The sequence below is a fragment of the Crotalus tigris genome, unplaced genomic scaffold, assembly GCF_016545835.1.
Source record: "Crotalus tigris isolate CLP2741 ecotype Arizona unplaced genomic scaffold, ASM1654583v1 scf7180000021214.215828, whole genome shotgun sequence".
Classification (NCBI taxonomy): Eukaryota; Metazoa; Chordata; class Lepidosauria; order Squamata; family Viperidae; genus Crotalus; species Crotalus tigris.
This window is the reverse complement of record NW_024098404.1, coordinates 193,252-208,690: the sequence shown is the minus strand read 5'-3', so window position 1 is coordinate 208,690 and position 15,439 is coordinate 193,252. Positions and strand designations below refer to the sequence as shown.

The 15,439-nt window shown below is 43.4% G+C and overlaps 1 protein-coding gene across 4 annotated transcripts in view; it reads left to right on the top strand.

Moving 5' to 3' along the window:
• Positions 1 to 2,404: 2,404 nt before the first annotated feature.
• UBAP1 (ubiquitin associated protein 1) overlaps positions 2,405 to 15,439 on the top strand; it is a 44,880-nt gene continuing 31,845 nt past the window's right edge. Inside the window, exon 1 of one of the 4 annotated variants that reach the window (XM_039369745.1) lies at positions 2,405 to 2,601. Coding sequence is in view for 1 of the 4 variants with exons in the window: in XM_039369744.1 (XP_039225678.1) it covers positions 2,880 to 2,935 (56 nt within the window). In the remaining 3 variants the exon portion in view is untranslated. Of the gene's footprint in view, positions 2,652 to 2,690; positions 2,936 to 9,698; positions 10,204 to 15,439 lie in introns of those variants that run through there. The other 3 variants (XM_039369746.1, XM_039369744.1, XM_039369747.1) reach the window with 3 other exon arrangements.

The window sequence follows — 15,439 nt, the reverse complement described above, 5'->3', positions numbered from 1 at the left end:
ATTGTATTAGCTCCTTTTGGCTGCGGCCATGCATTGCTAACTCATGTTTAAGTGATTGTCTCCAAGGTCCCTCTCAGTTACTGTTTTTGAGCCAGGTTTTGCCTAATCTGTACTTGTATCTTTGGCTTTTCCTGCCTAGGTGTAAAACCTTGGTTTTTTTTCCACATTAAATTTCATTTTGTTACATAGGGCCCATTGTTCAAGACTGTCAAGATATTTCTGGATCCTGAGGTTATCTTCTGGGGTGATGGCTATTCCTGCCAACTTAGTGTCATCTGCAGATTTGATGAGTTTCCCTTCTATTCCCTCATCTAAGTCATTGATGAAGATATTGAAGAGTACTGGGCCTAAGATGGAACCTTGTGGTACCCTACTGCTTACTTCCCTCCATGTAGATGTAGTACTATTAAGGACGACTCGTTGAATACGGTTTGTCAGCCAGTTACAAATCTATTTGGTGGTGATGCTGTCTATCCCACATTTTTCTAGCTTACCAAGAATTAGGTTGTGGTCTATTTTGTTAAATGCCTTGCTGAAGTTTAAGTATACCATGTCCACAGCATTTGCTGGTGTATTAATTTTGTCAAAGAATGAAATAAGATTGGTTCAGCACAATCTGTTTTTAACAAACCTGTGCTAGCTACTAGTTATAACTTTGTTTCTAGATATTTGCAGGTCTGTTTTTTTTCCCCAGTGTCTTCCTAGGTATTGATGTCAGGTTGATTGGTCTGTAGTTTCCTGGGTCTGATTTTTTCCCCTTTTTTGAAGATGAGAACCACATCAGCTCCTGCCAGCTCCTCTGGTAGTTTCCCAGTGTTCCAGGATTTTTGAAAGATACAGTACAGTGGTTCTGAGATAACATTTGCCACCCCCATGAGAACTCTGGGATGTTATCCATCAGGTCCTGGTGATTTATATTGAAGATCAGACAGGTGTTCTCTTACCATTTTCTTGGTTATCTTAATTTTTATTTCTAATTTGTCTTTTACAGTTATGTTTTTGGTAAGTTGAGCTATACTTTTTTTTTGCATGAAGACTGATGGAAAGAATGAGTTAAGCAGCTCTACTTTCTCTTTACTTAGCCTGTTACTTCCTTGCCATCTTTAGTGGACCAATGGTTTTCTTAATTTTTTTCTTGTTATTTATATGTTGAAAGAAACTTTTTAAATTATCTTTGACATTTGTTGTCAATCTTTGTTCATTCTGAGACTTTGCTTTCCTGACTTTGCAGATTCGGGCTATCTGCTGATATTTTGCCTTAGTTATGTATCCCTCTTTCCTTTTTTTGTACTTATCCTGTTTGTCTTTCAGTTCTATCACAGAGATCTTTGTGCAACTATGCTGTTTTTTTCTTGGATTTCTTGTATGTCTACAAACGCCTTGTCAGTATTGATGGAAGTGTTCTTTGTGTTTCCTTGAATATGGTGCCGTTTAATGCTTGATTGTTTGTCTGAGTTAATCATTCCTTGATCGGGGTGTCATTTACTGCCTGATTGTTGATTGTTGGCACTAATCCTGATGTTAATCCCCGATTATCTGACAGTTGATTGTTGGCAAGGAGCTGTTTTGGTTTTTTTGTTTCCATTTTAAATTTAAGGGGATTAGAAACCTCCACGACTCATCTTGTCCAACGTTTTGTTTGCTTGTTGGGTGTCTTCGTGTCAGTTTTGATTCCTAGCAATTATCTGAACAAATCCCTTCAGTTTTCTTGGCAAGTTTTCAGAAGTGCTTTGCCCTAGCTTTCTTCTTCCATGACTGAAAGTAATGGACTGACACAAGATCACACAGTTAGCTTTGGGCCTCAGGTGGGGTGCCAACCCCAATCTCCCTAGTCCCTAGAGTCCACTACTACAGGTAGTCCTTAATTTACAACCGTTTATTTAGTGACTGTTCAAAGTTACAACACTGAAAAAAGTGACTTATGACCATTGCAGCATCCCCAGGGTCAAGTGATCAAAATTTGGATGCTGGGGATGCTGCAACGTTTGTAAGTGTGAAAAATGGTCATAAACCACTTTTTCAGTGTGTTGTAAATTTGAATGGTCACTAAACAAATGGTTGTAAATTAAGGACTACCTGTATATTAATATAATCTTTATATTAACCAACATAATAAATGTATTATAATATATACAATTATTAATATTATTTTAAATCCCCAAACCCAACCAGTTTTTCCCCCAATCAGGGGAAAAAAGAAACCCCAAAGGAGCTTGCCCCAGCACCTTGTAGAAAGATTGGACCACATTTCCCACAATGCCCTGCGAGCGATGGGCGTTCCCCGCCGGCAACGCCACTCCGGCTGAAGAACGCGCCCCCTTCCTCCCCGGCTCTCCCAGCAATTATTGGTCCCCTCCTTTCGCGTCCCGTGACCGAGGTGGTGACGCAGCGCGGCGCCGTTGGAAGGCGGAGGCGGAAGAGGCGGGGCGCGGTTGGAATGGAGAGATAAGATGGCGTCGCCCCATTACCGAGGAGCGTCTGGAGGAGGGAGCCGGTGGGCCGTCGGCGTCGTCGGTCGCGAGTTATAACTCGGTGACGCCGCGCGGGGCGAGGAGGAGGAGGAGAAAGAGCCGCCGCAGAGTCCGAGGCGGAGCCGCCGAAGTGAGTAGGCCTCAGCCGCGGCCTTCCTTCACTTCTCGGGCGGCGCTGAGGTGAAAGGCCGTTTTCTCCTCAGGGAAGGGGGAGCGCGGAGTCTGCGCAGGCGCAGTGCACCCGGGGGTGTGACGCCGCCTTGCTCGTCGCCCGGGGTCGTGAGAATCCTGCTCCTCCGGCTTTTCCTTCGGCCCAGCCTTGCCGGAGCGCCCGGCGAGGCCCCCCGGTCGGTCCCCGGCCCCCTGGATCCGCCCTCCGCGTTGAGATTGGACTCCTCCGGCCCTTGAATGGGCCTCCTGCCTCCCTCTCGGCCCGTCGCAGCCGGATCCGCCCCGCTGAGAAGGTGGCTCCCCTTTGCCCGCTGCCTTTCTCGAGCCGTATTTGGGGGTGGGTGGGGCTGCCCGGCCTTCTGCTTCGGGGGGAAAAAGAGGTTTGGGCGACCGTGGGGAGTTTCTAAAGCCTGACCTTGGCGTGGTGGGGGGGGGGGGCTAGGCAGAGAAGCGGGCAGGTTACTTCCTGGTTTGTGGTTGCTGCTTACTGAAAGGTTTGAGTGGCCTGATTGGTGGCAGGATCCGCCTTGTCTCCCCCCTACCCCACAATAGCTGGTCTTAAGGAGGTCCCTGGCTTGGATCTGGCTTGGTGCTCGTGGGGGACAATAGCGATCTACAAAGGATTATGTGGCTTGCAGGGCCTGGAAATCGGGAAATGGATAGTAGGCTTAGGATCAGCCATGAATGTTATTAATAAAAAGGGAATGCAGTATACTCATAGCTCAGGCTTGGAATGTGCAGTCCTTGGTGGTTTTCTTGCAGACATTTCATAACCCAACTAGGTAACCTCATCAGTGCTGGGAGGAGGCCTGTGTAGTCCTTGTTGCTCTTTGAAATTGGTTGTTTTCTTTCAATCATTTCATGACCCAACTAGGTAACATCTTCAGTGCGAGAAGGAAGTAGGGTTTGTTCTCTGTTTATAAATAAGGGGTTTGCCTGGTCAGCAAATTTATATACAAGTATTTAGTCCTTCCACACCTGGAGGATATCAAGTTGGAAAACCATTTTGACCAATACAAGAGAATCTTTGTAGATCAGTGTTGAACTATAGCAGCGGTTCTCAACCTATGGGTCGCAACCCCATTTGGGGTCGAACGACCATTTTACGGGGGCCGCCAAACAACACGATCTGCCATTTTTCCCCCTCAGGGGGCGCCGCCACATATGGGGGCAGCGCTGCGCATGTGCGGCGCGTCCGTGTGACCGGGGGTCGCCGTATAAAAAGGTTGAGAATCACTGAACTATAGGGTCCTTGGTGCTCTCTGAGCTTAGTGATTTTCTTACAGATGTTTCATGATCCAACTAAGGAATGTCATCAGTACTAGAAGGGATTTGATCCTTGTTTATGCAGATCAAGATACAGCTATCCTTGACTTAAGACCTCAATTGAGCCCAAACTTTCTGTTGCTAAGCAAGACATTTGTTAAGGAGTTTTGCCCCATTTTACGACCTTTCTTGCCACAATTGTTAAGTTAATCACTACAGTTAAGTTAGTAACACGGTTGTTGATTGAATCTGGCTTCCCTATTGATTTTGCTTTTCAGAAGGTTGCAAAAGAGGATCACCTCATCATAAATATGAGTCAGTTGCCAAGCATCTGAATTTTGATCACCTGATCATGGTGATCTGGAACAGCCATAAGTGTGAAAAATGGCCTTAAGTCGCTTTTTTCACTGCCGTTGTAACTTCAAATGGCCACTAAATGAACACTTGTAAGTCAAACACTACCTGTACCGTATATAAACAGAGAATAACCAAGCTCAGAAGCATCAAGTAGTGTCATAGTCTGAAATTTTACTTATTAAGCCACATAGTTTGGACAAGATGAATCCGGGTTTTATATTGATTACATTCTGTGATTGGTATGCCTGTCTGTGGGTTATAAGTAAGGTGTTATCTGCTTGACATTTGAGTGCCCTTTTCCCCCACTCTAAAAAATTCAGTACTTTAGTATAACTTCTACAAGAATAAACATGTTTTTGTTGTGGTAGCTACTAGGCCTGTGTGTCTGCGGAAATGACATTTATATTTTTGCTGAGGTCTTGAATAATACAATAACAATCTTTTTGTGTATATGGCTATACATTCATATTTACTTGGTCAGTTGTGATAACCCCCCCTCCCCCAATATACTTTATATATAGGAAGGGCCCTATAAAATATTTATACATGTTTTTCTATGAATTGAAGGATAGAAAACTATTTTCATAGTAAAGTTACTACTTTGTTCTTGAATGAAATCTCTTCATCATGCCAGGGTCCTGTGGCTTAATTGTAGTCCTATCTATACAATAATGGAAAACAGTGGGTTTTAACTAGGGGCTAGCCCTTTCTGAATTGGGAAGATTACTCTTCACCATTCTTAAATAAATACAAGCTTCCTTTATCTTGGATGTATTTTGCTAGACAAAACCAGTCTTTTTTCCTTGAAGTAATCACAACTGATATAAGGGTATGCATCTGTCTCACAGACTGAGATTCTGATCTATAACCAGTAGAGATGGAAAACTCTTGTATAATTTGTATAGTGTGGGTTATAAGGGTAATTAGTTGCATATTCATATATTGTACTCTTCTTTTTTCTTACTGTTTTGGGATGGGTACTAGTAAGGAACTGGACTCTGTCAGTCACTGCTGATCATTGACTCACCTAATTTTTTTTTTATGAATCATCATTGATTAATTTGGTGTTCTACTCTTCCCAGACTTGTGGGTTACGTTTTCACACAGAATTACCTGTTAAAAATATTTTATGCCTATTTTTGTTTAAATGTTGTATTGACTAAGGAAATTTAAAATGTTATGGGGTTTTTTTGGGGAAAAAATGACAGGTACTACACAGCCTACAACAGTGGTTCTCAACCTTTCTAATGCCGCGACCCCATAATACAGTTCCCCATGTTGTGGTGATCCCCAACCACTTATACATCACCGGGTGCCAGGGGCGTGGCCAAAGAAAAGGGGGAAAAAATGGCGGACAGCCTTGTTTGGCGACCCCCGTGAAATGGTCGTTCGACCCCAAATGGGGTCCCAACCCACAGGTTGAGAACCACTGGCCTACAACTATGGCAGCATATAAGCCTAATGATCCTTGTGATGTAAAATGGGTATGAAGATGGAGAACTTTCAGTTTGGGTTTACAGAAGACAACTGGGCAAACAAAGAGGACCAAAGCATTCATTTTCAAAAGATTCTTGCAAAATAAACAATACAGGACAGTTAATATATTGTATCTCCTGAAATATTGGAAGAGTATAGGAAATGTTGACCTTCAGAACTGGCATAATAAATACCTTGAATGCATAAAGATGAATTCTGTTGTTTAAATTCAGAGGTGAAAAATTTTGCTGTCTTGTGACAGATTTCAGGAACTGTCATGAAAGCTTTTAAATGTTAATAATTTATCTGTGGAATGATCCTTTATTCATATTATAATATAATATGATATTGGGGAATATGAATGTGAGTAGTACATTCCTTTTGACATATGTCTGACTGATTTTATTCAGTCCTTCAGTTATTGAGTAGCTGCAGTTAAGATATTTAAATTTTCCTAAACAACTTGAGCATGAACACTTTTTATAGTACCATACATTATTTCCAATGTAGAAGTGTTTGCATTAACATGCATCAGTTCCATTTGACTTTTCTGGTTTACATTGCTGCTTACATGTTTATATATTTTCTGAATAAATAAATATGCTGCCTACCCCCTTAATTATTTTGGACACCCTATAGATAAAAAGATCTATATAAATAAGTGTGCTTTTAGATTTCTGCTAAAGTTTTATTTGCTTGAAACTGCCCTTTAAGCCATAGTCCACAAATTTATATGTAATACAATATGTTTAAATACAGGTAGTTTTGGACTTATAACGACATTTGGGATTCACAATTACATTTGGGACCAGACTGTCAGTTGTTAAGTGAGATATCACATGACTGACTGACCAGTTATCACAAGTCTGGCATTCCTCATTACAGTTTTTAAGTAATCTTGCATGTTATTAAGCAGACAGATACTCAGGTAAGGAATAGGAATTGCCTCAGGGAGGTGGGGGAGACCTGCCACAGACAATTTTGGAATGTCTCTCCAAGCTGAAAATCTTCCCTGTTGAAAACTCTTCAGCCAGAGCTGAAAGAGGCCTTTGACAAAATCCAAACCAGCCCCCAGAGGCAAGAGGGAGTCCTCTCTGCAGGCAGCAGCTCCTTGCAATTTTTCCTGCTTGCTTCCCCTATGACTTTCTGGGGAAACCTGGAAGAGAAAATTGCAAAATGTGATCACATGATTGCAGGGCACTTGGCTACCTATGGCAGGTGGGAATAAGTTGTCAAGCACTCGGATCACAATCATGAGGTGTTTGTGTGTAATGTTTTGTAATAGCTGGAAGTTCCTTACGGGCCATAAAGCACCTTTTCTGAGGCTGTCTTTCATTTGAACTGTGGTTAATAAAGTCGGAAGGCAAGGCCTGCCTTTATTGCACAAGACCTTGTTGTCGCAGCTGGAATTAATTTTTATGGTTCTTTTTATTTTTCTATTGGTTAGAATGGGAAAACTAGACTTCCAAGATGCTTACTAGAAGAGATTTAAGAGACTTAAAAAGATAAAATGTGTAACAGTTAAACACGCAACAGGTTTTGGAAGTTTGTGATAACTTCTCACTGTGTTACATAAGCTGAACAGCAAATATCACAGGGTTTACCAAACGGAAGTTTGTTCTCAGTACAAATTTGCTAGGGTAAGCATTAATCAGTACTACTTTGTCACCTAGTAGTCATTCTCAATCATGAAGATTTCTGAAGACAAATATGATGCCAGATCTGACTGTAACTTTCCAGAAAAGTTAAGATTGCTAATTAGCAGTGTCAAAGTATTTTCAATTTGAATTTGAAACACTTAACTTTAAACACAAAAAATAATGTTTTGATCCTTTTAGAAACGTCTTATACTGAAAATAGTTTTTTGAGCTTCAACTTCTTCCAAAATGATCTACTGGTAAGTATGCTGTCTTGAGATGAAAAAAAATTAGTTTTACATTCAAAATGGGCCTGTTTCCCATGCTCTGTGCCGTTTTAGAAAATAATAATAACAACAACAATAATTAGGCAGCCTTGCTAGGAACTGCTTCTACGACGATATCTGTAGTACCATCAAACATCCACATCTGCCTATCCCAGGTCCTGGGTAAGGACTCGATAGGTAGACAAAAATGCCAAATCCAGTCTGAACATCTGGCTGACTGTGCGATGATCAACAATGTAATAATGTATTTGCCACCTATTTCTCTGTGGCACTACTCTAGGCAGCTCGCAAACATAAAAAAAATGAAGAATTAAAAGTTTAAACAAGCAGAAGTAGAATAATAAAATAAACAATGCTATGATTATGGACTGAGTCATTGCTGCCAAGGTTTTCCCCTGGTATTGTTCCAGTTATAAAATGGATAATTTTGTAAAGTATTTTCTCAAAAGGGCAGAGGGTTCCTTTCTGTATTTTTTAAAAAAATTCTTGGCTTTTAGCTTTGCATGAAAGAAATGTAACAGTTTGTCGTGTTTGTGGGGATTAAGGATTGTTCAGCATTATGTTCTTACTGGTTAGCCCAACTTTGAGATTTATCTTCACTTTTTAATGGGGATAAAGATCACAGTCTTTTACGGTCCCACATTTATCATAATATATGTTACACTAATTCAGTTGCTTAAGGTTAATATCAGATTGGCTAACTCACCCTTCTCATTTGCAGTTTGACTGCAACAGATTTTTTTTACCTTTGCTTTGATCTGAAGCATCCCAGTTCAGATTTTTTTTCTCTCTTTCATATAATTGGCACAGTTCCCAACTTGTCCTCTATGTAGATAGAATTGCTTGTATGCTCTTTTTAATAGTGTTTCAGGAGCAGCTGTTTAATGCTGTGTAAATAAGAGATTCTTACACTCACCGAGAAATAAAAGTGGCTAAACATGGATACTGGTTTCACTTATTTGCTCTTTTAATATGAAAATACATAGCAAAATAGTACAAAGTTGAAACACCAAATTATTCAATTATTTCTCATTGGCAATTGTTTAGCTAGCCAAGTAGAATCCAGTTATCCCTTTGGTCCTTGGTTGAAGTCTGTGAATGTAAATACATGTGAACTGTATCAGAGAAGTTAAATTCCTTGAGCATGATTTTCTTGTATCTTTTTTTTGAACATACATACACACACCCCTGTATGCTCATAAAGTATTATTTTCTTATAGTACAGTGTCATTTCTGTTAGTGCTGTAATCACAGCATGGTAATGGTAGTAATATAGTTACCAGACACTGAGAGGCTAAGGTGTACGATGGGATAAAGCTACATTTTAATGAGCTGGAAAATAGTTGCATAGATTAGAAAATTGATTTTATTACAGATTGTCTAGCCCAGCGGTGGAGAACCTTTTAGAGACCGAGTGCCCAAACTGCAACCCAAAACCCACTTTTGTATCGCCAGGTGCCAGGTGGGCGTGGCCCACTGGGTAGGCGGGGCTGTGGTGGTCATGGCAAACTGGGTAGGTGTGGCCAAGGTGGGCGTGGTCACCTTGGTGTTGCTCATGGGGAGGGACGCCTGTTGGGGCCGGACAGGGTTGGGGGAGATCCAGGGGGTCTCTGGCAGGTGAGATGGTGGGCAGGAGGCTCGTCCTGCGGGGTGAGGCGAGGCAAGGCAGGGGTGCCATTGTCGCAGGGCAAGGCGGGCAGGGGCCAGGGCGGCTGCTGCCTGACACCATCGACCCCCACACACCGAGGCCAGCGAGCGCATGGGGGCCGACAGTGTCCGTCAGCAGCCCCTCAACTGGTGCATTCTGGGGCTCCGCAGCCCGCCACCAGCAGTTCAGAGAAGCCACCTCTGAGCTGGACGGTCGGCCGACAGCTGAGGAGGCAATGCAGTGGGTCATGCCCTGGAAAAGGAGAGCATGAGAGACCAGGAGGGATGAAATGGGGGGGGGGAGGGAAACCAGCCATGCTGGGATGCATCTGGCCAAATGATCACGTGACTGCAAAGGTCATGTGAAAAACTATCATAAATCCTTTTTCCAGTGTTGTAATTTTGAACAGTCACTAAACAAATGTTTGTAAGTCAAGGACTACCTGTATCTCGGGGAGAGTTTCAAGATGCTGTTACCCAAGTTTTATCTCTGTCTCATCTTACACTAAACAGTAATGGCAGGATTGCTTTGAGTTTCTTTCTCACACTTCATTCAGCCTCTGAATTGTGTAATCTTTTCTGCAAGTTCCTCCTTAACAGTTATTTCATATATTTCCCCAAGGTGCTTTCCATATTCCTTTACAGAGGAGAAAGGAGGTGGGTCAGGGACCTTTGCTCTTCCTGCTTTTCCTTTGAATTTGATCTGCTGGATGCTTTTGCCCGTCAGCTTTCAAGTCTCATAAAATATGGCAGCTTGCATTTGAAGAGTTGGACATGCTGACTTAGTGCCGTAGGCCTTTTCAAATCCGTGCCTCTGTTATCCATCTCATGCCTGTTCTTCAAATTCTTCATCGTTCAAGGTGGTGAAAGGTTTTCCAAACATCTCTTGAGGTAAATGCCTTGGTAATTCCTTACAGTTAGTACAGTTAAATCAGTGGAACAGCTTGCCTTCAGCGGTTGTGGGTGCTGCATCACTGGAGATTTTTTGAAGAGACTGGACAGCCATTTGTCCAGAATGGCATAGGTCTCCTGCCTGAGCAGGGGGCTGGACTAGAAGACCTCCAAGGTCCCTTTCAACTCTTATTATTCTGTAAATGAGAATTTCCTAGGCAGTCCATGGAAATATTTTATTCAGTTTAGTATTCAGCATTTACCTAACCCTAACAGTGCTTTTTGCTTAAACCTGAAGATATGAAGAAAAAAAAAAAGGTAAACCATGGCAACTGGACCAAAGTTTACTAAAACCGAGACGTTTCATTACTCATCCAGCTAGCTTCTTCAGTCAAAATGAAAATTGTGGGTAGGCAGAGTGTTGTCTCGTTTTGAATAAACTTTGGTCCAGCTGCCATGATTTAACCCTTTTAAAAGATACTTTTGGCCTGGATGATTTACACGTCAAACCTGTAGAGGTAGTAGATTTTAATAAGTTCAGTTGTAATGAAAAACAGGATCTCATGGTAGGGGAACACCCTCCTCCTTCTCAAAGAAGGTAGTATTAAAAGCAAGCTTCCAAAGGGTGGGGGGGAAAACACTCAGAGAAGCTAAGCTAAGTGCTGATTTGAGGAGGGTGGAGGGAAGGACACATACAGGAAATAGAAAGAAGAACAGCTTATAAGGGAAGGCTATAAAGGAGGAGAACGAATAAATAACCTGGACTGTTGAACTGGTATCAAAGTGCCACCTTGAAGACTGTGTCCAATTTTCAGCCTTGCACTTTAAGAAGGGTTCAGAGAAATTAGAACAGATTGAAGATTCATAAAGGAGATGGATGAACTAGAACAGGAGTAGGCAACCTTGGCTCGTTTATGACTCGTGGACTTCAACTCCCAGAATTCCTGAGCGAGCCATGCGGAGGGGAAAGGGAGGTTTCCAAGCTGAGCTGTGCTGGCTCAGAAATTCTGGGAGTTGAAATCTGCGAGTCATAAAAGAGCCAAGGTTGCCTACCCTGGCCTAGAACTTTAAAACCTAAATTCTATGAAGAGGGATTTAAGGAGCTGGGTACAGGGAGTCCTCGACCTAATGACCACAATTGAGCTCCAGATTCCCATTGCTAAGCGAGACAGTTGTTAAGTGAATTTGGCCCCATTTTACGACCTTTCTTGCTATAGCAAGTGAATCCCTGCAGCTGTTAAGTCAGCCACACGGTTGTTAAGTGAATCCAGTCTCCCTGTTGACTTTGCTTGTCAGAAGACCGCAAAAGGGGAACACATGACCCCAGGACACTGCATAAATACGTGCTATTTGCCAAGCGCTCACGTTTTGTGCACCATTGGGATGCTACAACAGTCGTAAGTGTGAAAAATGGTCATAAGTCAGCTTTTCCAGCGCCACAGAAACTTGGAACAGTCACTAAACCATTGTAAGTTGGGGATTTTTAAAATTCTCCTTAAGAGACAGTTCAATAGCTCAAAGCTAATTGAGGTGACTTCAAGGTTATTGTTGGAAAGCCTGGAAGAAGGTTAGGGGACAGATCATCATGGACAAAAATGTGTTCACGAACCCTGGCTTAAGATGGTTGTTGTCCAGCAGATCAGGACTGCCCTACATTTCCTGGTTCATCTGGAATTAGACCAGGAAACATCATTCACATGGTTTGTCTCAAACAACCTCTGGCTTGTGTGAATACAGCCATTGGCCTATGTATTTTGTGGTAGCTCATTGATTGTCTTCACACATTGCACAGACCAGGTCCTCACTTAATATGATTTGTTTTAGTGTAATGTTATTGCATGAATACCACAAATTTTGCCAACCCGAATTTAAAGTTTACAGAGCTAAGCTTCAGTCTAAGCACTACAGTTGCTCTTTTATTTATTTTTTAAATGTCTGGACTACCAAGGAGTGTCAGGAAATAGCTTGAATAGCGGCATCTTCTCATAATTCTTGGGTTTGGGGGTGTATGCCAAGAACAAAGAACCCTCCTTACAAGGAGAGTCACCACATCTCCCAAATCTGCAGTGGGCTGGGGTTGGGAACAAAAAGGCCTTTGAGCTGAGAACTGAATAGAACCTTTTAAGTTCAGTCCTATTTCTCCCATGTTTGGGCTACTGGGACGCTATCAAATAGCAAAGCTCCCAGGATCCCATGTTTACTTCATTTCACTTGACAAATAGATGGAGGGATTCCTGTGAAAATACAACAGTTAAAGGGCTGTCGAAGGAAACCGTAGCTTTTGGCCTTCTAGTAGTGTTTTGCTTCTCCTGAATCTTTACAGCAGGGGTTCTCAACCTTGGCAACTTTAAGACTTGTGGACTTCAACTCCCAGAATTCCTCAGCCAGCAAAGCTGGCTGAGGAATTCTGGGAGTTGAAGTCCACAAGTCTTAAAGTTGCCAAGGTTGAGAACCCCTGCCTTAGAGGTTTGTAGAATGGTGCCTTGTACATAGCTCCAGTGAGGCTGAAAGGAAGAGATAGTCTTTACAGGTGGTACTCAAGTTACAGCGATTTGTTTAGTGACCATTCAAGCAGAGCTGAAACTTACGTAGCTTATTTCCATTTTTCACACTGTCGACCATTGCAGCCTCCCCATGATCACGTGATCCAAATCTGGAGGCTTGGAAATTGACATGTACTTACGACAGTTGCAGTGTCCTGGGACCATGGGATCCCCTTTTGGGAGCTTCTGACGAGCAGAGTCAATGGGGCAGCGAGATTCACTTTAACAACCCGGGTTACAAACCGGCAGCTGCAGTGTTTCACTTAACGAGTGCGACCGGAAAGGTCGTAAAATAGAACAAAACCCACATTCGCTTAGCCACGGGAACTTTGGGCTCCGTTACAGTCGTAAACCAAAAACTCTCCGTAGTACAAAATTGGGTTGCAACAGGAAGACAGTCGAAAGTTCATGCTTCCTGCACAAGATCAATTTCACCTGGAATAAGTGAAAGTACATAAGTTCCCTACGTCCGGTTAGATCCCACAGGCTGGGCCTCCTTCGGGCCCCGTCGGCCAGGCAGTGCCATTTGGCGGGGCCGCAGAGGAGGGCCTTCTCTGTGATGGCACCCACGCTTTGGAATCAGCTCCCCCCGGAGATTAGGACCGCTCCCACCCTGTTGGTCTTCCATAAGCTACTTAAGACCTGGCTTTTCCGGCAGGCCTGGGGTTTATAAAACCTGACCCCTGGATGATTGTTTTTGTATTGTTTGTTATGTTTTACGTGTTTTTTATTGTTAGCCGCCCAGAGTCCTTCGGGAGTGGGGTGGCTTATAAATTTTAAAAATAAAATAAAATAAATAAGTAGCATAAGTAGAAAAAAATATTGAAAATTAAATGATTTAATGACTAAAAATCTAAAAAGGAAGCATATGGGCAGGAAGTCGAGGATGGAAGCGGGATGGAATGGTTCCTTAAACAGGAAGAGCAACTCAAGGTGCAGTTCAGGGGGTGGGGGGGGATCCTTTCCCAGTGTTTCTGTCCTTCATTGCATCAGTGAGAGACTTCCCTTTGGCTCTTTCTCGTCTCTGTTTCTTGCTCTCTCTGGTCTAGCTTCATTTTCTTTGGTTTGACTGGGCCGCGTGCTTTGAAAGTAGTGAGCAGAAAGGAGGCTGATCCACCTCTTCTCCCTGGCGGGCCTTCCCTGTGGAGCCTGGTTTATACTGAGGGATGCCCTGGGCCAGGCTGGGCTAGCCAAGATAAACTTAAAGCTGGAGGTATATTCTGAGCTGTTTCAGCCTAGAATAGTGGTGGCAAACCTATGGCACGGGTGCCAGAGGCGGGTGGTGAACCTATGGCACGGGTGCGAGAGGCGGGACTCAGAACCCTCTCTGTGGGCACACACACTGTCGCCCCAGTCCTAGGCCTTCAGCTGGGTTTTATAAAACCTTTTCGCTTTAGGTCTCCGCCGCTGTGTACCAAAAAAAAAGGTTCAATCAATCAGTCAATTTCAATTTCTCGCGGGGGAAAAAAAAGATCTTGCAAAGTTGGAATTGATTGAACTTTTTAGTCCCACCCAGTCTGCTGTTACCACTGCAGCCACGCCCACCCAATGGGCCACACCCACCCAGCACCCGACGATGCATAAGTGGGTTTTGGGTTGCAGTTTGGGCACTCGGTCTCTAAAAGGTTCGCCATCGCTGGCCTAGAAGGAGGCATAACTGGACAGAGGCTTTAAAAATACTGCATTGGGTAGAGCAGTGGTTCTCAACCTGTGGGTCGGGACCCCATTTGGGGTCGAACGACCATTTCACGGGGGTCGCCAAACAAGGCTGTCCGCCATTTTTCCCCCCTTTTCTTTGGCCACGCCCCTGGCACCCGGTGATGTATAAGTGGTGGGGGGTCACCACAACATGGGGAACTGTATTATAGGGTCGCGGCATTAGAAAGGTTGAGAACCACTGGGGTAGAGAGAGCAAAATTCTATCATAATATGTTATTTAATTTATATCCCACCTTTATTACTTTATAGATAACTCAAGGTGTGGACACATATAATACCTCCTCCTCCTCCTTTCTCCACAGCAACAGCCCTATGAGGTTGGTTGGGCTGACAAAGGGGGACTGGTGCCTCAGATGGCTTTCATGGCTAAGGCAGGAATAGAACTCAGCGTCTCCTGGTGATTGGCCCAAAGTCACTCAACCAGCTTTCCTGTCCACGGTGGGACCAAAACTCCCCGTCTCCTGGTGATTGGCCTAAAGTCACCCAGGTGGCTTTTGTGATTAGGGCAGGAGTAGAATTCACTGTTTCCTGGTGATTGCCGAAAAACTACCCAGTTAGGTTACATTCCTAAGGCAGGACTAGAACTCACTGTCCCTGGTGATTGGCCCAAAGTCCACCAGCTGGCTTTTGTGCCTAGGGCAAGACTAGAATTCACCATCTCCTGATGATTGGCCAAAAATCACCCAGCAGCCTTTTGCGATTAGGGTGGGGCTAAAACTCATTGTCTCCTGGTGATTGGTCCAAAGTCAGTTTTGGGGCCTAGGTCAGGACTAGAAAGGACAATCTGTGGGAATAGCAACCCTAATGAAACAGGATGCATTTTGTTCTTTGGATAGTGGGAAAAATTCAGTTTGCAACTATGACATGACACGGTTCAAAGAACAAATAATTCATATTTCTCCAGACTCAGTGGAGTTTGAGAACAAGAACAGCTTCTACTGCACAAATTCCATTGTGATCCATCATTCTGTCCT